This window comes from Trichoderma gamsii (genome assembly GCF_001481775.2).
Source record: "Trichoderma gamsii strain T6085 chromosome Unknown Scaffold_10.2, whole genome shotgun sequence".
In the NCBI taxonomy this organism is placed as follows: Eukaryota; Fungi; Ascomycota; class Sordariomycetes; order Hypocreales; family Hypocreaceae; genus Trichoderma; species Trichoderma gamsii.
This window is the reverse complement of record NW_020171347.1, coordinates 249,013-272,920: the sequence shown is the minus strand read 5'-3', so window position 1 is coordinate 272,920 and position 23,908 is coordinate 249,013. Positions and strand designations below refer to the sequence as shown.

General features: G+C 51.5%; 7 protein-coding genes across 7 annotated transcripts; 2 read left to right on the top strand and 5 right to left on the bottom strand.

Moving 5' to 3' along the window:
- Positions 1-468: 468 nt before the first annotated feature.
- On the bottom strand, positions 469-3,296 carry TGAM01_v203694 (hypothetical protein; the record flags this gene model as incomplete). The annotated part of the gene is made up of 2 exons (XM_018806017.1): positions 469-3,174; positions 3,246-3,296. The coding sequence occupies 2 exons, from the start codon at positions 3,294-3,296 to the stop codon at positions 469-471; spliced, it is 2,757 nt and encodes a 918-aa protein (XP_018660735.1).
- Positions 3,297-4,031: 735 nt separating this feature from the next.
- Positions 4,032-4,924, top strand: TGAM01_v203693 (hypothetical protein; the record flags this gene model as incomplete). Its single annotated transcript, XM_018806018.1, has 3 exons — positions 4,032-4,267; positions 4,327-4,543; positions 4,628-4,924. The coding sequence occupies 3 exons, from the start codon at positions 4,032-4,034 to the stop codon at positions 4,922-4,924; spliced, it is 750 nt and encodes a 249-aa protein (XP_018660736.1).
- A 330-nt stretch (positions 4,925-5,254) lies between these two features.
- TGAM01_v203692 (enoyl-CoA hydratase) lies at positions 5,255-6,185 on the bottom strand (the record flags this gene model as incomplete). The annotated part of the gene is made up of 2 exons (XM_018806019.1): positions 5,255-5,985; positions 6,044-6,185. 2 exons carry the CDS (start codon positions 6,183-6,185, stop codon positions 5,255-5,257), a joined length of 873 nt encoding a protein of 290 aa, XP_018660737.1.
- A 1,119-nt stretch (positions 6,186-7,304) lies between these two features.
- TGAM01_v203691 (hypothetical protein) lies at positions 7,305-8,405 on the top strand (the record flags this gene model as incomplete). Its single annotated transcript, XM_018806020.1, has 3 exons — positions 7,305-7,590; positions 7,653-7,741; positions 7,797-8,405. 3 exons carry the CDS (start codon positions 7,305-7,307, stop codon positions 8,403-8,405), a joined length of 984 nt encoding a protein of 327 aa, XP_018660738.1.
- A 647-nt stretch (positions 8,406-9,052) lies between these two features.
- On the bottom strand, positions 9,053-11,185 carry TGAM01_v203690 (transcription factor steA; the record flags this gene model as incomplete). The annotated part of the gene is made up of 3 exons (XM_018806021.1): positions 9,053-9,341; positions 9,405-9,488; positions 9,549-11,185. 3 exons carry the CDS (start codon positions 11,183-11,185, stop codon positions 9,053-9,055), a joined length of 2,010 nt encoding a protein of 669 aa, XP_018660739.1.
- A 2,456-nt stretch (positions 11,186-13,641) lies between these two features.
- TGAM01_v203689 (hypothetical protein) lies at positions 13,642-14,079 on the bottom strand (the record flags this gene model as incomplete). Its single annotated transcript, XM_024549262.1, has 1 exon — positions 13,642-14,079. The coding sequence occupies one exon, from the start codon at positions 14,077-14,079 to the stop codon at positions 13,642-13,644; it is 438 nt and encodes a 145-aa protein (XP_024405967.1).
- Positions 14,080-20,825: 6,746 nt separating this feature from the next.
- TGAM01_v203688 (hypothetical protein) lies at positions 20,826-23,067 on the bottom strand (the record flags this gene model as incomplete). Its single annotated transcript, XM_018806022.1, has 7 exons — positions 20,826-21,599; positions 21,658-21,772; positions 21,852-22,310; positions 22,389-22,535; positions 22,631-22,773; positions 22,851-22,939; positions 23,034-23,067. The coding sequence occupies 7 exons, from the start codon at positions 23,065-23,067 to the stop codon at positions 20,826-20,828; spliced, it is 1,761 nt and encodes a 586-aa protein (XP_018660740.1).
- Positions 23,068-23,908: the final 841 nt, after the last annotated feature.

Below are 23,908 nucleotides of genomic sequence, written 5' to 3'. Positions count from 1 at the left end.
ATGTCAAAGCAACTGTAGCAATTGGCACAAAAAAAAAGTAAAGTCAACAAGAATACATTATAATTATTTATATTATACCTATATACCATGTGGAGTATTTGTCACCATGATGTTTGAGAAGGCACCCCAAGCCCCTGATGGATTAGGCACTGATCAGAGTCATCACGTTTACGTCTTGTGACACTTAGCCATGTCCATCTACAGCAGCTGTCGCCTGGACTTGGACTTGTGTCGTCGTCTCGGCAGGCGGCTTTGGCCCAAGACGGCGAACCAGGCTAAAGTCCAAGCGTCAGCGGCACAGGTATGCATGGCTCAGTGTCACAAGATGTAAAAGTGATGACTCTGGATCAGTGCCTAGCCAATCAGGAACCTCTCACATAACCACATCAGCCTGCACTTGAGCAGGCGTTTGACCCAATATATCCCTCTCTATCCCAGCATTGCCAAAGTGTTGCACTCTACATTTCTTCATGACTGTTGTGGTAGATGGACGTATGGTGCTGGGAACATGCCCTTGGCACCCATATAAGTCCCGAAAAACCAGTCCCCGTTGATATCCCTTACTTCATCAATGCTAGCCCCTCGAGGAAAGAATAGATCATCCTCTTTGCCAGATTTTGGATAATATGCCCACATTGCATGGGCCATCAGTCCGCAACCGCCGTCAGGCGGGAAGGTCCGTGTGTAGGTGATTTCGCCAAAGCTCTCCGGGGCCGTTGCCGATACCTTTGTAGTCGCCAGGCGCTCTAGCTTTTCACTTCCATCATACCACGACCATTTCTGAAAATCAGGATGCGCAATATTCTCGAGAGGCTCCATGCGAAGGGCTCTCCCGCCAACTAGATCCCTCTCCACATATCGCCATTGGCCAACCTTGCCTTCTAGGAACTTGAGAACAATCATTCTGTGACCACTGGGGCATCTTCTCCAGCCTGCCGAGCCATTCTCCTCGCTTACATCTCCCTTTGATTCTAAGTCGCCGTAGCAGGAGAAACAAATATCAAAGTCTCCAGGAGTAGCATCCTCAACAGCCGTACTTGTGCAGCTGAAACAGTGATATCTCAATTGCGATGGCGGAATGGTATCCTTGCAAATTTCGCACTTGCAATTGAATTCAAGTGGCCTGAATAGCCCAATCCCGGATATTGGCGATCCCGCAATGACTGTTGCTGTGGAGGGTCGGCTCAACGACTTGGGGCTGCGAGGTCGATATGTAGTCTTGAGCGTCCCTTCATGGGCCATCGGCAGAAGCTTATGGTTACATGGCTTCCCCTGATTCACACAGCTATTGCAGAATCCCCAGTCACCCTCATTGCAGACGTCGCAGCGCCAGAAACACTCGTTGGCCCAAGCAAAACATCGTGAGCAAAACGTGCCCGTCTCCAGTCTCAACTTGGGGTCGTCGCTCGTCAATATTTTCTTGCCATCCGAGCTCATGGTTGTCGATGCTGGGCGCAAGTAGCGACCAGCATTCAGTATGTGAGGCATGGGAATAGACTCATCAGCTTGTTTGCGCTTCTCCCACTTCTTCCAGGCACCATGACCAAATCCAAACCAGTGTAGGCAGCCCTTGCCTGACCGGTAGCAGTCAACACAAATGTTCCAGTAGCCATCTTCGCACGTTTTGCAATTGTAATGCACGTCATACTGAATATCAGACTTTTTGCATCGCGAGCAGCTGATTGAAGGCTCTTCAAACAGCTGCCGAGTGCGCTGATGCCCCGAGGTCGCCGTTGGGCTTTGAACGGGGCTGGACACCAAAGAACCAGGAGGACTAGCCACATCAGCCGGCCGGTTCGGTTTAAAATTTCGCGTAGTTCCTAGCTCTATCCATTCGGGTGTGATTAGACTTGTCTGAGAAGGGGCTGATGGAAGGGTTTGCGCTCGACTCGCAAAGGAGGCATTGTTCGCACTACCGTTTGCTGGAGCATCGGTAGTTTGAGCAGAAATAGGTATTCCAGTTGAACTTGAACTTCGGCCAATTCTCAGAGCCGGCACTGATGCCGTGGGATCATAGTTGCTTGGATTTCTCAGGGTCAAATCGTTCTGAGAATGAGCAGCAGGCCTTGCGTCCATAGCAGATAGATTCATCGCTGTTAGAGTATTCACCTGCCCACCGCTGGCAGTCCGCCTCCTGGTCCTCCTCTCAGGCTCTCGAACGCCAAGGCTTGCTGAAGATGATATCGGAGGCCTACTCCGATCTCCCACATCGCTTATTGATCGTGAGTGTGAGCGAGACTGGTTTGGATGCCTGGCGCTGTCAGGCCGCAGTCTGGAATCCATCGACGCAGATGCAGAATGTCGTGAGCGTGAGTCGGCCCTTCTCTCTTCTTGTCTAGAGCGACCCCTTTGGCGTCTCCTATACGCCTCGGTGATGCGTTGACTGAGTTCATCGTCCCGGCTCAGGTCAATGTTATCGAGATCAAGGCCATCTAACAGACCCTCTTCTTGGATCTGCCGTGCAAACTCTTCAATCTCCTTCTGGATATCTCGCTCGCTCATCTCAGACCCGATCAACGACCTCAGCGATGACTGATGCTCGACTTGGCGTTGTCGAGACTCGCTACGTCGTCTTTGAGCTTGTGAGTCTCCGTCTGCAGATAAGTAGTCAGAGTTTCTCCGGCCGTTTTCTCCCCTGTCATTTGCTGGCCGCGGCGAACGACCATCTGATCTATAATCGGAGCTCGACCGAGATCGCCCGTCTGCCTGTCTCCTCGCTCTCCTTGCTGTCCTTGCCTGTGAATCTTCTGGCATGGCGGCGGCAATGGCTTCTTGCAGACTCAGCTCCCTCACCTCATCTATGAGCCTCTGATCTTCTTCCTCGGCCCGCTTCTCTTCGGCGGTCCGTTCACGAGTCTTGACCTTGGGCATGACTTGATCGCCAGGCTTGTACTTTTCCTCCATCTCTTTCTTGTCGGCCTCCGACCGAGCTTTGGCGGGGTTAGCCGCCGTGTACATCTCCAGGAGAGTCGCCACAGTGGCATTATGCCGTGTGTCCCTCACTGAACTCCGACATGATGGACAGGTGAAGATGATGGCGTCTGGCGGTGGCGGGGTAGGCGCCCGCCCAACCCTTTCAGCCTGGAAGCGAAACCATTCTTTCAGACACGAGCCGCAGTATGTGTGAAGACAGTCGAGCAGTGTGAGCGGTTGGTAGAGGAGATCAGCGCATATCTATATAGGATGACGTGTCAGTTGGGCGGTGATGGAGGCTTGGGCTCCCACGCGGGGTATCGAAATCATACCGAGCATGTCAACTCCTTGCCCAGGTCGAAGCTAGGCTTGCGAGACTCCATTCATATTTTGTTTCGTTTTGCGGCTGGGGAGAAGCGAAGACGATGTGGGCGGCGCATGTGGACAGAGATTTGTGTGAGAGGAATTAAGATCCGTATCATCACAGCCCCGACTTGATGGTTGGAGGAGGCAGATTCGTAGCGGTGGCCACCAGCCATTTAAAAGCCTGTGGGTACGTACTTTAGCTGCACGAGGCAGAGCACCAATTTGGTGTACGTGAGCGGGGCTTATATGAACATGGGATCAGGTGAATGAGCCGTGATTACACGCTATACGTCTACACGCCATAATAAGCTATTGTGAAACATATGGCTCTATAAATCCTCCAGGTATATTCGCTGGAGTTTTACTAGAGACGCTCAACCGCTGGTTGTAAGTTAAAGTTAAAGCTAGGTGTGGATTAGCCGAAGCCACTCTTTCTGGAGAGCTAATTTCCATTTTGGGCAGTCATCTTCACTGCTATATTCTCACTTCGTGTATCCAATAAATGGCGTCTAGTATTGTTATCTGATGCTCTCAGTCGTATTTTTTGACTCATGTTCAATTGTGCTTTCACTGAAGCCAAAAATTCTCAAATAAGCCACCATAAATGAATAGCCTATCCCAGCGTAGGATCCTTCCACTATTAATATCTCGGTAAATATGGATGACATAATTCATGCCAGTGACGCAACTCAATTCTCCAACTTGGAACAAACACAACCCCATTTCATCCAGAAGAAGAAACATTTTTCGATATGAAGTTGATCATTGTTGGATCCAGCGGCTACGTTGGCAAAGCACTTGTCCGCCAAGCAGTCAGCTCTCCCGCCATAACGTCCGTCGTGGGCCTTGGTCGCCGCGAGACTCCCGCCCCAGAGAATCTGGATAATCCTGCTGATGCAGCAAAGTTCACGTCCGTTGTGTGCGATGACTTTTTGAATTACTCAGACGATGTCAAGCAGAAGCTTTCCAATGCCGATGCCTGCATCTGGTGAGTCTCAACTCGAGATGATACGGCCAACTTGAATCACTGACACCTCTTCATCATAGGCTCATGGCTGTCACTCCCAATAAATCCATGACCATGCCCTGGGATGAAGTCCGAAAGATTTGCTTAGAGTATACCGTTGCTGGTATTGAAACGCTTTCCAAGCTCCCGCGAGGCAATGAGGCAAAACCTCTGCGGTTTTTATACGTCAGCGGTGCCAACACTGTGCGTGACCAAACTAAGAAGCCGTGGGTGCTGGGTGGTTATTGCTTGATGAGAGTAAGTATTCAGGATTCTCTTCTTATCACAACCATCTAGTCAGATGGAATCGCAGAATCTTGTTACTGAAAGCTTTTATCTTAGGGAGAAGTAGAGACCCGTGTTCTTGAAATTGCCAAAAACTCCAACGGCGCTGTTGAGGCCTGCATCCTCAAGCCGGGTCTCATTCGAGACTCTCAGCAAGGATACAAGCTCGTCAATGCTTTTCAAAACATCGCTACTTCTTTCATTAGTCTGCCAATCATTTACTTGAATGAGATTGTGGCGACGTTACTCAACCAGGCGATCAAGGGGGTTGACAAGGAAACGCTGGAAAATGCCGACATTGCAAGGATTGGACAAGAAGAGCTGACAGAACGGGAGGAAGCGCTCGAGAATTGAAAGTTGAACTAAATGTGACTTTTTGAGCCATAGGCTACACTCCCAACTCTATCAAACTAATATGACAATAATAAATGATTTTTCATCTTCAAGTATGTCGACGCAACCTTAGACTATGGTACATGGAGAGCCCACTAAACCAATCGTCGTAAAGTTTAAGCCGCGATCTGAGAACCAGATTGTTTACAATTTACGCCTCAACGTTCCTTTCTGTGTTTGATAGCTCTATTATTTCATTCTTAATTGTTTCTGGTTGGCGTATATCTATGTAATCCTTTTTTAGTATACACCCACGTTTTCATCAGATATTTTACATCTAAATTCACCCATCTACGAGTGAGTCCACTCAGCCTTCTTCTTCTCCGCAAAGGCCTTCATGCCAATCTTCTGATCCTGGCTACCAAACAAAGCATGGAAAACGCGCCTCTCAAACTCCACTCCGTCCCGTAGAGCAAGGTCCTGGCTCTTGTTGACCACCTCCTTGCAAGCCTGGACAGCCACCTTTGAGTATCCGGCAATGCTCTCGGCCAGCTTCAGCGTCTCCTCCATCAACGCCTCGTACGTGGGGAAAGTTCTCGCCGCGAGGCCCCATTTCTCAGCCTCCACGCCGCTAAACGACTTGCCCGTGAGGATGAGCTCCATGGCCTTGGACTTGCCAATGGCGCGGGTGAGGCGCTGGCTGCCGCCGCCGCCGGGGATGGTTCCCAGCTTGACTTCGGGCTGGCCAAAGTTGGCATTCTCTGTGCAGTAGATGAGATCGCACATCATGGCGAGCTCGCAGCCACCACCGAGCGCATGGCCAGAGACAGCGGCAATGATGGGCTTCTTGACCTGGGTGGTGAGAAGAGACCACGACTCAATGAACGCCTTGGTGTAAGCCTCTGAAAAGGTCAGAGGAGCCATCTCCTTAATATCCGCTCCGGCGGCGAAGGCCTTTTGTGAGCCGGTGAGGATGATGACGGAGGTTTCATCAGAGGCATTGAAATCCACCAGAGCGTCGTTGAGCTCGTTGATAAGCGGCGTGCACAACGCATTGAGTGCCTTAGGTCGGTTCAAAGTAACTTATCAAAGTCAATCAATCAGCCCTTAAGACTTCATGTATAATCTGGTAATATTTACCTTGTCCAACGCCCGGCGCCGGAGTAGAAGTCTGGATATACTCATAAGTCTTGGAGCTATAAGCCCGTGCAATTCGAGGCAGAGTGGACCGCTGGAAGGGCACCTTGGCGACTGCCGGTCTCATAAAACGGAAAGTATTCATGGCGTTGGTAAAGCTTTTAAGCAGGCTCAATGTCTAAAAGTAAGAGAATGAGAAAGTCACAAAGGTGCGGCTTCAAAGTAAAAAGCAAAAATGCTGAGAAGTAAATGCCGGCTCTAGATGGGTAGAAATACTGGAAAGCGTCGGCTCTAAGCCGAGGATAACAGCTCCCAGCTGCTACTTCGGCCTCTGTCCCTCTAGCAGTGACGAAATGGAGAGGGGCGCTGGTGCTTGCTTACATGACAGATTGCGGAGATATGATTTGCCGCCGCCGTGGTGCTCGACTCATGGCTGAGATTAACTTGGAGTGCCGGCCTTACTTGGACGCATATAGGTTCGCTGTGCAAAGCCACAAAGAGCATCAAATATTGAAGTTAAGTCACACCAAATGTCAAGATGAACCCAAAATCCTTTTGTAAAACTCCACTGTAAAGATGAATGCAAGGCCATGATTGATTTGATGGTCCATCTTCTCTTCAGCCGCCTAACGAGGCTGGTCTCACTGGGCTTACAGATATGCTTTGGTGCAGACAAACGGTCATGACAATCCTAGAACGGTCAAACCAAAGCATTGAACAAGTTGAAGCCTCTTCAGATAATACGTCTTCGTGCGTGCAGTGTTGTTCAAATGCATCGCTGTAGATAACGACATCATCTATGTAGCGCGGACGAAATCTTCTCACGGGCATATTTTTTTTGGTCTATAAGCCTTTGTGCTATTCGGGGCTCTTTGACGACTTACAACAAAGGATAGAGCGTAGAAAGCATAGAAAACGACAATGGGCGAGCGGAGAAATATTTAGCTGATATGTTCCCATGTTAGTTAGTTTTTTTTAACTCAAGAGTTGTACGTTGATGAATGATCCAAGTCCTGCATCGTAGTACAAATGGACGTCTAAGTAATATCAGTAGGGCCCAAAGCTCCAACAATTAGAGCCAGAACCACTAAGCGCTAGTGCTTGTAGCAGTCCAGGTACCAGACAGCCAACTGAGACCACTGATAACGATAAAGCAAAAAAAGTTTCCAATTGAGCCTGGCCCGCGAATCTCCACCCCATCGCAGCAGCAACAGCAGCACGACCTAGAATCAGGAGCTCGACATCAGCTTTTATCAACTTCACAATGGCGGTCCTCGGAAAGCGCAAGGCCCCCGAGCCGACAGTATCCTCAGAAGACGCACAGGAAATCTTTCGGCGACACTTTGAGGCGCAGTTCCTCCCAATAGAAGAGCAAGAGAAGCGCAAGGCGCAAAAGGTGCGGAGGAATGAGGATGAGGATGAGGACGAAGACGATAGCGATGGTAGCGAAGACGATGAATGGGACGGTGTGTCAGGCGATGAAGTGTCAGACGAAGACGACGACGACGACGACGATGACGAGTTAGACGATGATGAAGAGGAAGAAGAAGGTAGGTCTTGGAACAACCGAATCCGTCTGCTATATCAATTATACTGATTTCAGTCTCTTCAGATACTCCCATCATCGAAGTAGTAGACCACTCCGCCCCGCAAATCCCCAACGCAAACACAATGTCCAAACGCGAACTCAAAGCCTTCATGGTCAGTCCTCCAACACCAAAACCATCATCATCCCCAATGCTAACCAAACCAACAGTCCTCCCGCCCACCAGATCAATCCTCCTCCTCCAAGCCAACCCCCACCCAGCCCTCCTCCTCAAAATCTTCCGCCTCCCTCCCCGAAGACGCCCCCTCCCTCCTCGCCCAAGACCTCGAACTCCGCCGCCTCATATCCGAATCGCACCTCCTCCAAACCAACCGCCCGCTCTCCCTCTCCGCCGCCCTCTCAACAACTTCTACTCCCGGCGCCGAGCCAAAGGCCTTTTCCTCGGGCCGCGTCCGCCAAAAGGCCCTCGACCTACGCATCCAGGCCCTCGGCTCCAAAATGTCCATCCATAAGCAGGAGAAGATGCCCATGCACATGCGGAAGGGCATCACTGCCGCTGCGGTGGACAGGGAGGCCAAGCGCAGGCGCGAAGCCAAGGAGAGTGGCGTCATCTTGGAGAGGGAAACGGGGAAGAAGAAGACGGCGAAGAGGGATAGGAGGGGTGGTGGTGGTGGTAATGGATTTGGGCCAGCGGTGGGTAGACTCAAGGGTGCAGAGCTGAAGATAAGCGAGAGAGACGTCAAGAAGATTGAGGGGACGAGAGATACATTTGGCAGAAGAGGGGGCAAGGACTCTGGAAGAAAGGGAGGGAAGAGGTAGGAGATCGAGAGAACTGATTCAAGATACCATGGACAACGTAAACGGTGATGGAAGCTGCAAGTTTGATAGATACAAGACGATATGATTTTTCGCACAAGTCACGTACAGGAGCCTTTTCTTATTCATAAAATAGATAGCAATTTTTGTTTTCGTGTCTATATCAATTCCCGCACTTCAAAAAACACTAACAAGGGGGCCTCCAACAAGGAGACTCTCCTATAAGCTGACATTGAATAATAAATAGTATATGTATATATATATACAGACAGCGTCATTTTCACTCTCTGTCATACGCAAAACCTCCCTTTCACTTCTCTTTCTAGCCCGAAAGCCCCAAAGGAAACCAGCAGGTTCTTGATAATAATCCTGCTGACAATCTGAGAGCCTGAGCTAGTTGTGTTTAAAAGAGCAAACTTGCGATTGCAGCCGTAAAAAAATAGGATATTCGAGCATAAGACGCATAAAAAAGGTAAGAGTGAATGAGAGAGATGGAAGGTGATATCAAGAAGGAAAGAAAAAAACAAACATGAAATCCCCTAAACCGAGATCCATAGAACATGAAATATATCGTGACGCAAATAAATGAAGAAAAATAGAAAGAAAATAAAAGTCATATGAAAATAAGACAGATAAAGGAAAACAGCACTCTACATGGCACCACCAGCGTTGATGGGGGTAGGGTGGCTGATGGTCATCGGCATGCTGAGTGTTTGAAGACTGTTGAAGCTATGACTGGATGTCATGGTGGTTTGAGGAGAGATCGTGCCATTTGAAACAGCTGCGTTGATGGAGCCGGGAACAAAGGCAGATTCTGATGTAGGCGATGCCTCCTCGACAGATCCAAGATGCTCTTCGCCGGAGAATTCTTCCTCTTCCTCGGCAGAAAGATGCAATGAACCCTCGCCACCATCCTCACGGCTGTGGGTGCGCTTGTGCCTAAAAGATAAAGGTCAGCATTTCGCATTTTATATGTGAGATTACATTTGAGTAAAAACGTACTGTGCAAGGTTATCTGATCGGGAGAAAGCTTTGCTGCAGTGAGGGCAGATGTAAGGCTTCTCTTGTGTGTGTGTTCGGACGTGGCTATAAATATCATATCAGTTTCTATATGTCTCTTGGTCTGATGAATGAGAGAATTCTTACCGCTTGAGGTGCTCGAGACGCTTGAACAATCGGCCACAGGTCGGGATCGGGCAAGAGTGAGACTTGTGAGGATAAGGACCGAGCTCCATCACAGTAGCCGATCGAGCACGTCGGACAATGCCGCCAGCCATCATAGAACGGCCATCAGCAGACATATCATCACTGATGTGAGAAAAGTCGTGCTGCAGAGCCATGGGGTGGACGGCTGGGCTGCCGTGTCGTGACATGTCCATGTGCTGGGAGTTGGCATACGACATGTTGGAAGGCGAGTTGCCGGTGGATTCTTCACCCTCAGCGACGGGCCCCATGGAGACAGAGACAGACCGACGCAGATCTGACGGTCTGTGAGGAGCCGAAGGGGTCGATGTGGGTGCGATGCCAGACATGGAGGTGGGGATGGAGGTGCGGCGTCTTCGCTGCTTGTAGGTAGGAGATCCCTCAATCACGGAGTAAATGTTGTTTGCGCCGTAGGAGCGAGGGAACTGCGGACCGGTAAGGTGAGACGGCATCTGAACCATTCCACCAAGACCCGACATGCCAGACATGTGGTCGGGGATGACGGAGTAGAGGCCAGTCTCCTCGTTGGCGATGTAGGCGGGCTCGGCAGTCATGCCAAGAGCCTGCTGGGGAGGAGTAATGGGCTCAAAAGACAAACCCCGGTTGCTGTAATCCTCATAGCCCGAGGACACAAAGGAGGGAGCAGGCGAGTACTCAAGGCCGTAGGCGGGCATGGAAGAGTGGCGGTGGTGGCTGTGAGTAATGGGAATGCCATTCTGGTTGTAGTGGACGCGAGTGAAGTCAGCCTCCCTCTTGACGGCCGCCAGCTGCTGGGGAACGGCCGGAGCCATGCCCATGGTGTCGTAGGGGACCATTGTCTCCATGCTTTCGGCCAAAGGGGCCATGGTGTGAGGAATGATGCTCGGGGGAGGCATGGAGTCCATCGCCCTCATGACGGGAGAGGTCGACTGGCTCGGGTTGAATGAGGACTGCTGGGCGTTGAAGGAAGAGGAGTTGGCCTGCTGGCTTTTGGTGAGCTGCTCGTAGAGCGACTGTGAAGAGTCGTACTGGAAGGACAGAGCAGGCTCGCTGACGGCGACCGTGGTGGCCTCCTGGCCCATCTTCTCGCGCTTCAAGTCTCGCTCCAGCGCATCCAAAAAGAGACGGTCGTGGGGCACGCTGTACCAGTAAAAGACCTTTTGCTTCTTCTGGGTACGGATGCAGTTGTTTTTGTAGAGAAAGTCGAGGAAAGCGCTCTTTGGTTCCTCCAGGGAGGCATCAGTTCCTGACTTGAGATTTCGGAGATCGGAGAAGATTCCCTCCTCGAACTTTTTGGAGTTCTTGACGGGGCGGCCAAAGGCCTGGAATCTGAATGAGAGGCATCGCACAATATCCGTGCCGGAGATGTGGAAGAGGTTGTTCCACAGCACACAAGAGACATACTCGCCCGTGGGTAGGAGAAACCGTCGGATATACTGATCAGGCTGCCAGTCCACTGGAGCGGAGATGAGGAAGTACTTTAGGTTGTCTACCTGCTGGAGGGCGACCTGTGCGTCATGAGGGAGAGCTTGCTGGGCTTCGGTGCTCAGCATAAACGTCTCGGGCTTTTGAGGCGCAATGGCCGGGTGTTGTGAATACATGATGTGCGGCTTGTGGCGATGCGAATGTGATCCAGGCAATCGGTCAACAGTTGGAGGGCGTTAGGAGGGTGCCGTATGGGAACCTAGATCAGCTTGGCCAATGCAATTGGCGATGGCGGATATCAAGTCCCTGCGGCTTTTATGTTGCGCGCTGTAATTGGCGATTGCGCGCAGAGTGTAGTAGATACACACAGAGAGTAAAGGAAATATCAAATGAAAGGCGCTGCCCGAGTGTCGCGAAAAACGTGGCGGTTCGACGCGATGTTGATGTGTTGAGAGACCAGCTCGAAACGACTGAAAGAGGGTTGCACAGCAAAAAGGAGGGACCAAACAGCGGCGTCAAGCGAATGTATGGGCGCGTCCAAAAAGCGAACCGTCAAGGCGATGATGATGCTGTTGATACTAGTGATTCCGTGGCAGGGAGGCTGCAGAGACGGTCGGAGGCGAATTAAATGCGTATAGAAACGAAGGAACCAGTAATCGGCAAAACCCCGCGAGAGAGGCGTGTCTTGTCTTGGAGCGCTGTTTGGGCGAGAGATGAGACGAGTGACGGCGGCGACTTTGCGCGCGATGAGGGACAGCCTGGCCCGACGTTAAGAAATGAAGAGAATAAGAAGAAAGAGAGGGCACCAGAGGATTCTGTGCGGCTCCGAATAAAACGGGAAAATGCAGAGGAAGGGGTGGAGGCGGAGGAGAAGCGAAAGGGCAGGAAAAACGTTGAAATAAGAAACACAGGGAAAAGATTTCAGAGGAAGGCCGCGAGGATGGAGAACGGGGGGATGGCACGTTTAATGGGGTGGAGTGGCTGCTGCGAAGCCTGTAGAAGCGCCAGCCCACTGGCTATTTTTTTGGCGCTGTAGGCCTTCTAGGACGGGTGCGCACGAGTAGTGGCAGCGGTGGTGGTTGTGGTCGTAGTAGTGAGTGGTGCTGGGCTGGGGCTGGGCTGGGCTGGGGCTGGGAGGCTGCTGTTATTACGAGCTACTCAGGCACGCGGTAGCCCTCTTGTACTGCGTGGCGCAGGGGCTACGGCGCGTGTACCTGGCCAGTACTTTGCGGTGGAGTGGCTCTCCCTTTAGCGGAAGGGGAGAGAGGAGGGGAGCCACTAATAATACACGCGGAAGGAAATAATATAAAAACAGAAAAAAAAGAGAAAGAAAGAAAAAGAGGGTGCGCAGGGGTCGGTGCGCACAAAGAGCGCCAGAGGCGTGGGCGGGCAGCTGCTAAGCCTGTTGGGGGCATGGCGGGCGGCACGGGCGAGAGCGCGACTGAGAGAGGGTGTGGGCCTGGGAAACGAGCAATCGCTGGCGATAGCGCATGAGCCACTGGGGCCAGGCCCTGGACTGGACTGGACTGGCCTGGACGGTGGTACCTGGGCGGTGCTCCTAATCACAATGGAGTGGGTTCGCAGAGCAGAGAGGAGAACGCAGATTGCTGAAGAGAATTGGGAGAATACAGTGCAGTGAGACGAGAGAGTGGGATACAGCGCTAGGCTCTGCTGGGCTGGACGAACCAGCGGCCTTCACGTGGGAAGCCTCCATGGCCACAGCGCATTGGCGCCGCCCTGGCGCTCTCAACGGCGCTTCTCAGCCAACCAGCGGCCCGTCCACTGCAATTGTTTGGTGCCTGGGCGCTTTGCTGCAAGAGCCCAACGGCCAAAGCATGATGTGTGCATGCATGCATTCCGGGTGGCAGACGCTCACGCTCCCTCTCGCTGGTTCCTACAGTGCTGTACTTGGACAGCCGGCGGAATTGCAGCCAAGGGGGCCCAGCGAGCGAAAACCGGGCCCTTCATCTGTTCTCCCCCACTGCCAATATGACCAGCGCTTTGCACGACCGTGTCAGAGAGAGGGCGTGTCGGTAGCGAGACAAAAATAGGACGGGCGTGTGTCGGCAAAGGAGTCCAGCCAACCTCCACGTCCCGAGCAATCTGCTGGCGACAAGAGTCCGTGGCCTTGCTGCTTGTAATCCAATTCCAATCCTTCAGTGTTACTTCACGCTGAGGAACCGGTCCCCTTTTCTCCCAGGCTTACTGCTCCCCTGCCCCCAAAGCCAGACTTGCACTCTTAACACCTAGCAGGTAATTGGCAGCAGTTATATTGCCACCAGCTGGCTTGGCCAGGACACAGCCTGCCGAGGGCTGGCGCGTACCTGCGGTTCGATGCCATTCATGCCGTTGAGCCGGCTCCGTCGACCATTACCAGAACCGTAACCAAAGTTTATGGGAAGCAAAAGAAGGCCGCGTTAGCGTTCCGTTTGATTGAGTGGCCCTCTTGATACGAGTACGTTGCTGCAAGTATCGATAGGCACTAGCCATCCATACCCCTGACCGGATGTTCGACCGCATGAAGTTGTAATCTGGAGCTCATTAGGTCCCTTATTCATTACATGAAAGCCTCGGAGCAGATGAACAGACTAGGAATGGAGAGACCATCTCCAGGCAGCGCATAGCGCATGCTCTACTCTGGTGCCTCGTTGCCGGCCCCGCAGTCGTCCATACCCGCTCCATCGAGGAATTCCTCGAGAGCGACGCTCGCAGACACTGTAGCCGTACGGTATGCAGGTACTAGAACTTGGCGGCGGCTCATGAGACGGCCACATCTGGCAGCCCATGTGAGCAAGGATATCTGATTGGACCCGTTGGTGCTTGCCTTTGACGCAGGAACAGGCCAGAAGGGTGTCTCCGTGCTCCCCATTGCCGATGTCTCGCCTTTCCGTGGCTCGTCAATGCCGGCATGCGAGCCAGGAACCCCAACGAAAGAACCCGATAAACATTGTTTTCGATTCATCAATCCAAGACGCCAAATATAGCCTATGAGATCTCTCTGTTGGCTTGTTATAGTTGCCGGAAAGAAACGAGTGAGAATTGTTGGCAGTCTGAGGTCCCCGGCAGTCATCGTTGGAGAACACTCACGCCGGATACTGCTTGCAGGTGGCGCTGACTCTCCGCAGTCATGGGGATTTAAACTCTCTACACAATATTTGAAACAAGGTGGCATCCAGAACGGCATCTCGAACGGGCACACTCTTTCTTGCCTCTGATGTGATAGCGATGCCTGATCGAGGCCAAGACACCAAAGTACTAGTGCCATCGTCGTGATGGTGGCCTCAGAGGCTTCAATCCCAGCTAGAACTCGTATCCCAGTCGTCTTTTAGTAGCATCCAGCAGTGTCAGAACAGCTCTCCTGCATAGAATCATCGGAGACATCCTGAGCAAAGATGGGTAGATAGCGTCCGAACTGCCACCTGTAACGCTCGATTGCCATGCTCCCTGCTGTGATGGGATCTGGCTTCCCCACAGCGTGATCCAGTCAGGACTCGCGATGTCAGTGCTTTGTGCTCTTCTATTTTGCTCTATCGTTACGATCTGATGAACTTTTTCCTTGGCAGGCGTGCCAGTAGGATTGCCGTGAGGACTCTTCCTCGCCCGTCGATTTGTCACGGCCGCGCCCCTGGTCACATTCGAAACATGAGGAGATCGTGGCCGCTGCATTTCCGGCAGGAGAGAAGAGAAGAGGTGGCAGAGAAAGCAACCGTGGATTGGGTTTAGTCCAGTGGAAAAGAGACTCTGTAAATGAAGCTCGAAGGAGTCGCAGCACCACGAGTCCAGAAATCCAAGAGCAGGTGCCTCTGCAAGCTCGGGAAACCACACCCGAGCGCTGCACCTTCCGCTACAGCCTGCGCCCATTCCGCAACTCCAAAACCCGCTTCAACGATTCTCACAACTTTATCCTGCTTCCTCCTGCTTCCTCCTCGGCATCCAAACGGCACTCTCAACCTCGCCATACCGGGGCCGCCCTCATCTCTCTACTGTACTCGCTTCGGGCATCTCGTATGCTTGGCGAGCGTCGCCTGCCAAACCTTTTTCCGCCGCCGACGGCCCTTCTGCAGAACCTGGCTGGACCAGCCCTTCCCTGCAAACGCGCCGCCGCAGGCCAATCGATGCGAGGCCTTGGAAACAAGGATTGCTTGGACCACCGCGCGGCCCGGGCTGCTGCACGAGAGACCTTTCAAGATGAAACGCGCCTGGAGCAACGCTTCAGAGTGGCCCCCTGTGGAGAGAAGGCGTTGCTAGAGGCACGCGCGGCCGTCATTGGCTGCGTCAGATTCTGTACGCCCCCAGCCCTTGTCTTACTTTACATATTCCGGCCGAATCATGGCTGTGTCCGTCCATCTTCCCCTCCTCATGCTATCATGCGTGATGCACGAGCAGGGGAACGAGTCGGTTGCTACATCCAGTACTCAACTTGCACAGCATGGGATGCGACTTCGCTAAGCCTGATACCATGAGGTAGAGTTGGTGATGCATGCAGGCGACCGCATCTGGGCGGGTCGTGGCTCTACGCCCAGGCGCATTGGATAGCGAGCAGACGGTCCGGTCTATTCTCGACCACCTTGTCCGACGATGACAACGCGGGAAGCGTTGTAGAACCTAGCCGTGGCCCAAGGGTAACCGCGAGATATAGCTCGTGGCTTGCGACTACGCCTACGTGCCTATTAAACCACGCTGCAATTCGACTGCTAGAAGCCTTACTAGACGTAAGACGAGCATGGCATCGCCAAAGCCAAGTTCAAGCTAGCCACAGCTACCTCCTAAACGAGCATTCGATGCGCAGGCCAGCTACTAGTAGCGCTAGAACCTCCGCCGTTGCTCCTCGACAGGGCCATATCATGCAAGCAAGCCATCACGATGATCCAGCACATCAGATCGCCAAAGATGCAATCATGTACAAATGATGCTACTACTAAACGGCTTTTCTCAGTTGATCGACGAGGCTGGCGCACGGCGCACATAAAAGAGGACCTAACAGAGAAGCCCAACCTGCTCCATAAATTTCGTAGCATCGAGCTAGGTATTGCAGTTAAACGCCACACATCATGACAATGGCCTTGAACAGACGACCAGTATGGTTCTGCCAGCAGTCAACAGTCGGAATCCTGCGGTCATGGGCCTTTGCGACGTTGATGGCTGGTTGCCGTGGCCAGGGTAGTGGCCATCTGAAACATGACGATAAATGCTTGCGTGCTTGATCGTCCCGCCCGTGTGAGCTGATAGCCCGGTACGCGCCGCGACCCTCTTAGCAACTCCGGGCCACTATGTGACGACGAAAGCGATTTGTGAGAAGAGGCATGTAAGGGGCCATGCGGGTCTCACTCATGTGGTGATATGCAGGCACCATTGTCATCATGCAGAAGACTCTTCACAAATCAACGCCATCAACTCTAGTCACAGGACCTCGGGCGCTTCGACTTGCGCCGAATGATATATTTCTCTCATGACACTGGCTGGGGCTTGATGCAAAGTCTAATGCTTACTTTTCCAGTGACGCCATGCCAGCATATTCACGTCTAACAATACAAGTTGACGGCCTGCCCATTGGCCTTTTGTCAACCACCGTTGTTGTCCAGGCTTTTCATTGGAAGTAAACTGGTCTCTTACTCGGCCAGCCCGCTACGATTTGCCGCTGGACGCTCAGATATCGTTGGTCCGAGCCAAAATTAGATCAACCTTAACACTGCATCGGCCAACCAGAAACAGGAAATCTCTTTCTCTTCAACGCCCAAGTATGTCGCGAATAAAGCTTGCCTTTGATTGGCCTACAGTGCCTCATCCTTGCATATTTCTTATACTGCATACTCTTTTCCCGCTCTACTCGCTCTCTCTGCTATATACTCTAACTTGCATCACCGCTCCGCTCAGGTAGGTCTCCTCCTTCTAAAGACGCGGTTTCAAGAGCAGGATGGATAAAGATAGTAACACGGAAGCATGGATTGGCCCGCCAAACCGAAATAGTGAAGCTATACCGCTTAACTATGCAGCTCTCTGTCCTAAGCTGGGCCATTTGATATTGCGTGGCGTCAAAAAGGCCCTTTTGATCAACGCCACACGGCTTCAGACACTGAAACGGAGCCAAAAGCAGCGCGGGGCTGGTGTCGGCTAGTCATTCATTGTTCAGCCCTGGCGTGCTAATACCTTTGTTGACTCTGGGCCGTACTTAGTTTGACCTATTTACTGATGTAAGCGTAGACTAGGACCTCGCTCATTTCCTTTAGCAAGCAGTCGTCTCCAGCAGTCTCTCACGAGATCGAACTAAATTACAATCTCACGATGCATCGAGCTTCCAAGAGCTCAAACTAGAGCTCGCATCTTGCTCTGCCAGGTGAGGCTGACGACCTGAAACAGCACCATAGCTTCTAGAAAAAGACGAAACTGCTCCAAAATCGAATTCTAGCTCTCCACACAGCAGCTCTATCGATGATAGTGTACCTGAGAGCTGCTATCTGCTATCAACTATCCACCTACCTGATGTACGGAGTAACCCGCTCTCGCTATTACCGGGCGATCGACTATGGGGGTTATTTACTCTGGTCTTGCATTCTGTGCGTGGCTGACTCGAGCAACGTTTGATTCGAATGAGGCATAGCAGAATGACAGATCAGCTGCGAAAACCGCTGCTAGTACCAGGCTATTACCATCAGCTCAAGTTTGAGTGAAGATATGCGGAGTATGTGTTCGAGACTCGGCTCTTTTGTAACACGATACGGACACTTGGCCTGCGCGATTACGCGCAGAAGCCGAAACCTCTGTACACTTGAGACATTGAGGCTCCGTTTTACCCTCTTCTAGAAGAGAGAAGCATCGACAATTCAGGATCGGAGCCACTTTGTCAGCTCCAAACCACTCCAAGCAAATTCCAATTTTGGAAACTCTACAGCATGACAATGTTTCGAAACAAGCATTACCACCGAGACCATTGTATCTGGTTGTGTGGCTAAATAGAGAGCTTCAGCTATCAAGCTAAATGAACTGTGGAAGAATGAGAATCAGAAGGCAGGAAAATGCGCTCTAGAGGCCAGCCTAAGCATGCAGGTTTGGTAGAATCTTGACTCGTGGGAGACGTGTTGAGACGCCTGAAGCTGATCTGCTTTTCCTCTCTCGAAGCTTGATCAATGCCTACCCTTGGCGTCTACTTGCACATCACGCTGAGGGGTCAAGCCTGCCCATGCTCCCGGAGACAGGCGATTTCCATCGGCCCCGGATTTCCAGTCATCGGTTATTGGAATCTGTCATATCAGGTGGCTGGTAAGATTTGACATAGGCCTACAATCATCGGCGATAGAGATGTGCAATGCCGAACACTCGTGCGAAATATTGTCTGGGGCTGTGGCCTTTGGTCTAAACGCTCTGGCAGCCAGTATCCGAATGGCTCCGGAAAGGTAGTATTCGCTCTTCTCTCCCCCTTTCCTTCCGAAGTCGTCTCCGTATCGCCACAAATGTTATGTAGCAGTTGAGACTTCTAGGCATCCTTCGTACGATATGCAGCTACGGGAAAATATCACATCCCCATGTCCATCTCCGCTTGCAACCCCCTGGCTGAGCTGTCTCGCGTCTCTTTTTCTCTTTTCGCTAATCCAAGCAGACGCTACTACCGCTTCGACTGCCATACCTGTACAAGCACCTGCATCCGATGCCTGCTACTCCATCTCTCCCGACGATGTGCTCTATAAATGTACATTCAAGAAATGCCGTTTACCCCTCCTGCATCATGCATACAAGTCGTGACCACTGCATGGGTTGCGATCCGATTGGCCGCATAGAACCAGCAGGTCCCAAGTATAGCATTCTGAAACCGCGTCTTTTAGCCTTTGAAACAGCGCTCATCCAGTTCCGTGGGCTCTACTTGATCACTTTTCCGCTTGCTCGGAGTCTCTGTGGGAGGCAAGGGGCGGAAATACCATCACATCGGCGTAGATGCTTCACAGTCTCCTAGCCACTTAGCCGCTTCGGTCAACCTCAAAGAGGCAGAACTCGAGCAACGACGCCCGATGTCTGGGTTTCAGAATGTTCCTCCCTGAGACTGGACAATGACTAGCCACGGAGCAACTGGAGAGCCAATACAAAAACAGGGCTGATGCAGTAGGCAGTCCGGGATCGATTCATCGACGTGATGATTAAGTCACGACTACCCGTCTCCCCGGCGACAAGAGAGGTTTATGGTAAGAACGGTAAGGGGGTCCCATGCTTGACGTGAAAGTCTGTAATTGGACATCGCGGGTTACCAAGAGAGTCCGCATTTTTGTTACCTGTAGTTTCCCGTAGCCCAGGCGAGATTGCTTTGGATCCCCGAGTTTAGGCCACAAAAAGAAAAGAAAAGAGACGGGAAAAAAAGATGAGGCTGGTTGAATAAAATGGCCTGATTCTTTCGACAGGCGTGGAAATTACGCTGCAGATCCAAGCTCCATCGGCAGCGTGTAGGGTAGTTTTGCTAATTTCGCATATGCACACTTTGTCAGCAGCGTGCAGAAGACTTGTTCTTGTTTCACAAGTCCTCGCGTGGGAATCAGCAACAAAACAGAACAAATCGGAGCAATTGAATCGGGATGGCAGTCTAGTAGGTCTAGTGATGAGCCACGAATAGGCGATAGGTTAAAGAAGCATATAAGTGGCAAATTGCATGCAGTGCAAATCACACAAATCAACGGTCTAGATTCCATACTGGTGACCCCATGCATGAAATCTGGAAGAAGGATGATGCCTGTTAGAGATGCTGGGCTGGTTAAAGAAAACCAGTAAAAACCACTCGGCGAGTTGAGTGTTGCCTCCCTAGGTAGTAAAGCGTTGAGTTGCATGGATTCCATGCTTTGTACAGCCCCCCAAGTGCTTTTTTTCTCTTCTTCTTTGTAATCCGTTACAAGGTTAAGTCTATGTAGGCATGTTGAATCCTTCTTGTTAACGGCCACACACGCAAAGGGGGCGAAAAAAAGCAAATAGATCTGGCTAGCAGGGTAGGTAGGCTTGAAATGTGTGTGAGCGTACAGTAGGTATGTATGTCACTGGCAAAAAGTCCCGAGGAAACAAGAAACCATCTATAAACAAACTTCCAAAAAAGCAAGACAAAGAAGGAAAGACAAGTAAGACAAAAACAAGGAAAAGATAAAAATGATCAAAATAAGCATAGGAAGCGGGCAAACATCATCACTGCATTAGCGCATATGGAAAAAAAGAAACAGGACATAATTACGTTGAATTTCTTAGGCGAAAAATAGACTTTGCGAGCCATTTTTGTAATTTGAACAAAACAAAGCTAATGCCGGGTACCTACATATCACAACTTAGATATCATGGAATGACAAAAAGTTTAAAAAGCAAGGAAAAGAGACGGAGACAAAAAGCAACAGCTCAGATGACTTTCTTGGCCCCCAGCACACACACACGCATGTAGGTACATACATACACACACACAACGCGGTATTACAACAAGTTTGTTTTGAGTTCTTTGCAAAAAAAAAAAGAGAGACAAGAGAAAAACAGAGAGAAAAAGAAACTGGTTGCTCTCGCCCTTGCATACATCCTCCCTCCCACACCCTCCCTAAATCAAAAGTTGCGTCTCTGTATTCTCATCTTTCTTTTCTTTTCTTTCTCTCATATCCCTTCCATTCCCCTCTTACGTTGAGAGGAGTAGTATTTTTCTTTGCTTTTTTTCCCAAGATCCTTTTTGCTCATTCCTCTCTTTCCCGCCCCCTCCTTTAATAAACAAAGACAACGACACACACACATGGGCTCATAGAATGAAGTTGAACAGACGCGGGTAAATAGATAGGCCGTGATACTATGTACTACTGCATTGGCTGGGCGCCAAATTTAGGATCGAGCCTCTTCCAGCTCCAGCTCCAGCTGTCTGATTCGCTCGCTCTGGTCCTGGGATCCCGATCCAAAACGCTTCTTTAGGGACTCAACCTCCAAGGTGAGCAGCCCAATCTGGTCGTTCTGCGCACTGATTATCTTCGTCTGGTTCTCAATCAGCTCCTTAATCTCGGATAAGGAGGTGGCGGCGTCGCTGGAACCAGCAGCGGCGGGAGCGGGTGCGGAAGCTGCCTTGATGGGAGCTGGGGCGGGGCTTGCGACTGGTGGAGTGGCAGGCTTCGATTCTGATCGGATGGGGAGAGGAGCTCGCTGAGCTGGCTTGACTTCCTCGTCAAAGCTTGATGGCTCCTCCTTCTTAGGAGCATCCTCCTCCTCGTTGTCTTGGTACTTGTTGGCCATAGCAGCAATCGAGCTCTTCTGGTCGCTGACGCTGACGGGAGCTCGGAAAGCCGGCTTGGGCTCCTCCTTGGGCTCCTCCTTCTTGGGCTCGGCAACCGGGGCAGGAGCAGCAACTGGGGCTGGTGGCTGGTAGTTGGCGGCAACCTCCTTAGGAGCAGTTCCCTCGTAGATACTCTCCAGATCAATCTTGGCCGGAATATCAGTCTTGCCATCGAGCCACTCCTTGGCGCTCATGGCAGGACGAGTTCCAATGGCGGGAGGGAAAATGTCGGACTGGAAGGTCTCTGCTCTACGGGGCACGGTGAAGGAGATGGGCTCGATGTAGTTGTCGTTTACCGTCTTGAAGGCGCGCATGACCTCATTCTCGTGAACCTAGAACATGAGTTAGCCGGATGCTGTCAAAGCCACACTTACGAATCAAAATACTCACGTTGATACCACGTCGCGGAACAAAGGCGATACCTCGCTGGGGGTCTGCGGACTTGTACTCGCTCAGGTACTCAAACTTGTCATTCTCGTACTCGTAGTAGCGGATGTTGCCGTCACTGCAAAGCTCGTCAGTAACTGGTAATTTCTAGTGGCTGTAATGCCATGATCAATGGCGGGGGTGAGGGGTATGCTTACCCCTTGCCAGCAAGGTAGAGGCAGTTGGAACCTTCGTCCCAGAATGGCATGCAGACACCAGAGATGGCATCCAGATGAGTGAAACCTCCAATGGGATCGCTGCGGCCGGGCTCCCACAGAGCAATTTGTCGCTCGCTCATCTTGGAGAAACCAGTCGTGGCAAATCGGTTGTGCTCGCCCAACCAGACTGCTCTGCTGTTCTTGGCACCAGTGTGGCCCGCCGCCTCATGCACAGGCTTCTCCTGACGGACATCCCACACTCGAATCTTCTTGTCTCTCGACGTCGTCACAAGCATGTTACCGCTCGCGTTCCATGACAAGCTCTGCACGATGTCGGTGTGTTGGAGAGTCAGGTGGCTCTGGCCAGTGCCAACGTCCCAGAGCTTGATTGTGAAGTCGCCCGAGGCCGAAGCGAGGATGTTTTCGGCCGCGGGGTTGAACAGGACCTGTCCGACTTTTCTATTTGTGCATGCATTAGTACATTTCAATCCTGTGAAGAGCAGAGCATAAAAGCTCAGTAGAAATCTGTGCCCTTACCTCGTGTGACCTCCAAGCTTGCTGACTGGTGACACATCGGGGATCACCTCAGCATCGGTGTATAGCGAGAAGTCCTTGGGGACCTCCCAGATAAAGACCTTTCCGTCTTCAGAGGCAGAGGCGATGATGTGATCGTTGAACGGGTTCCTATTGCGACAAAGTCAGTGACCGAAACGTCTGGGCGAAAGGTGGGTTGACAAGGGTCTGTCAAAGGGAAATAGGGGGGTCAATGGAGAGCTCACCAGTCAGTGTCGAGCACGGTCGCAGTGTGGCCGCGAAACAGAGGGATCTGGTCAGGAGCCTTGCCCTTCTCGTTCAGCGGGATTACTGCAAAGGCGCCGCCTCCAGAAGACTCCCAATTGACCGACAGGTACTCGGCGTTGGCCTGTGTTTCAACTCGTATCAGCACATCGTGTCGAGGCAAGGCCGCAGCACGTCTCGCGTCTCGCAGGTCGCCCGTACCTTTACCAAGTTCGTGTCCCAGGCATTTCGGCTGATGCGCAGGTTATCGTAGCAAAACTCCTTCTTTGTGGGCTTGCCAAAGATGTGTCCTAGAGTGGTGTGCAAACCGGTCAGCCTCGTCGTCGTCGTCAGCGCAGAAGAGAGGAGGGGGGCAAGCTATCAGTTCGCGCCTGGGCAACGTACGGTACTTGGACGCCCGGACAAATCGACCAGCCATTGTGGCGTCCTCTGGAAAAAGAGAGCTCAAGGGGAGAAGAGAGGCGTAAGAGAGAAAAAGACGTGGAGAGAGGGCGTTTGGAGAGGTGCGAGGAGAGTTGCGCTTTGGGAGAGGTAGAATCGGGGGGGCTGCTCGAGAAAGGGTGCTGCGTATTGATACGCAGCTGTTACAGGTGACGATGCCCCCCGAGCACGACCCCCCGGATGAGCTCAATTGGCTGCCGAGCCCACTGAGGGACCCGCTGCGCCTCGCCAGCTGGTTCGAAACCCCACCAGGAGGCGCCCGCTTTCTGTCAGCGCTGCCTTAATCTTGGCGATGAACCTGATTTTATCTATCTGCTATGGACTATACATAATTGTAGCTGTCTATACATTTTGCTCGAGTCTCTATTGGGCTAAATGATGCAATAGCTTCATGTTTATGTCTATCTACAATTCATGAGTGATATTTGGTTGTAATAAAATAATGGGTCACGTGCCCTGGCATTAAACAAGACCCCTTAGACTGTGGTGCTCGAATTAAATGACGAGGCCAGAGATGAGGCGCCCACAAGGAGAGAGATGTCAAACATATGCTAGAAACAGGATTACTTCCAATATTACTTCAAGTATTACTTTAAGTAATACTTCAAGTATGGGCGCTAATCTATGTCTACCAAGGTATATACACCGCTGTGTACATAGTCTTTAGTCAACATGCCAACTGGTAAATCTCTCTCAGAGTGGTAGGTAAATTGAAGAGCAAGCAGGAATGTATGTACAGGTACAGATAGATGCAGATAACACGCACACGAAGCCTCCTTTATTTACCACCCATGATAAGCATCCGTGCACATTGAGCA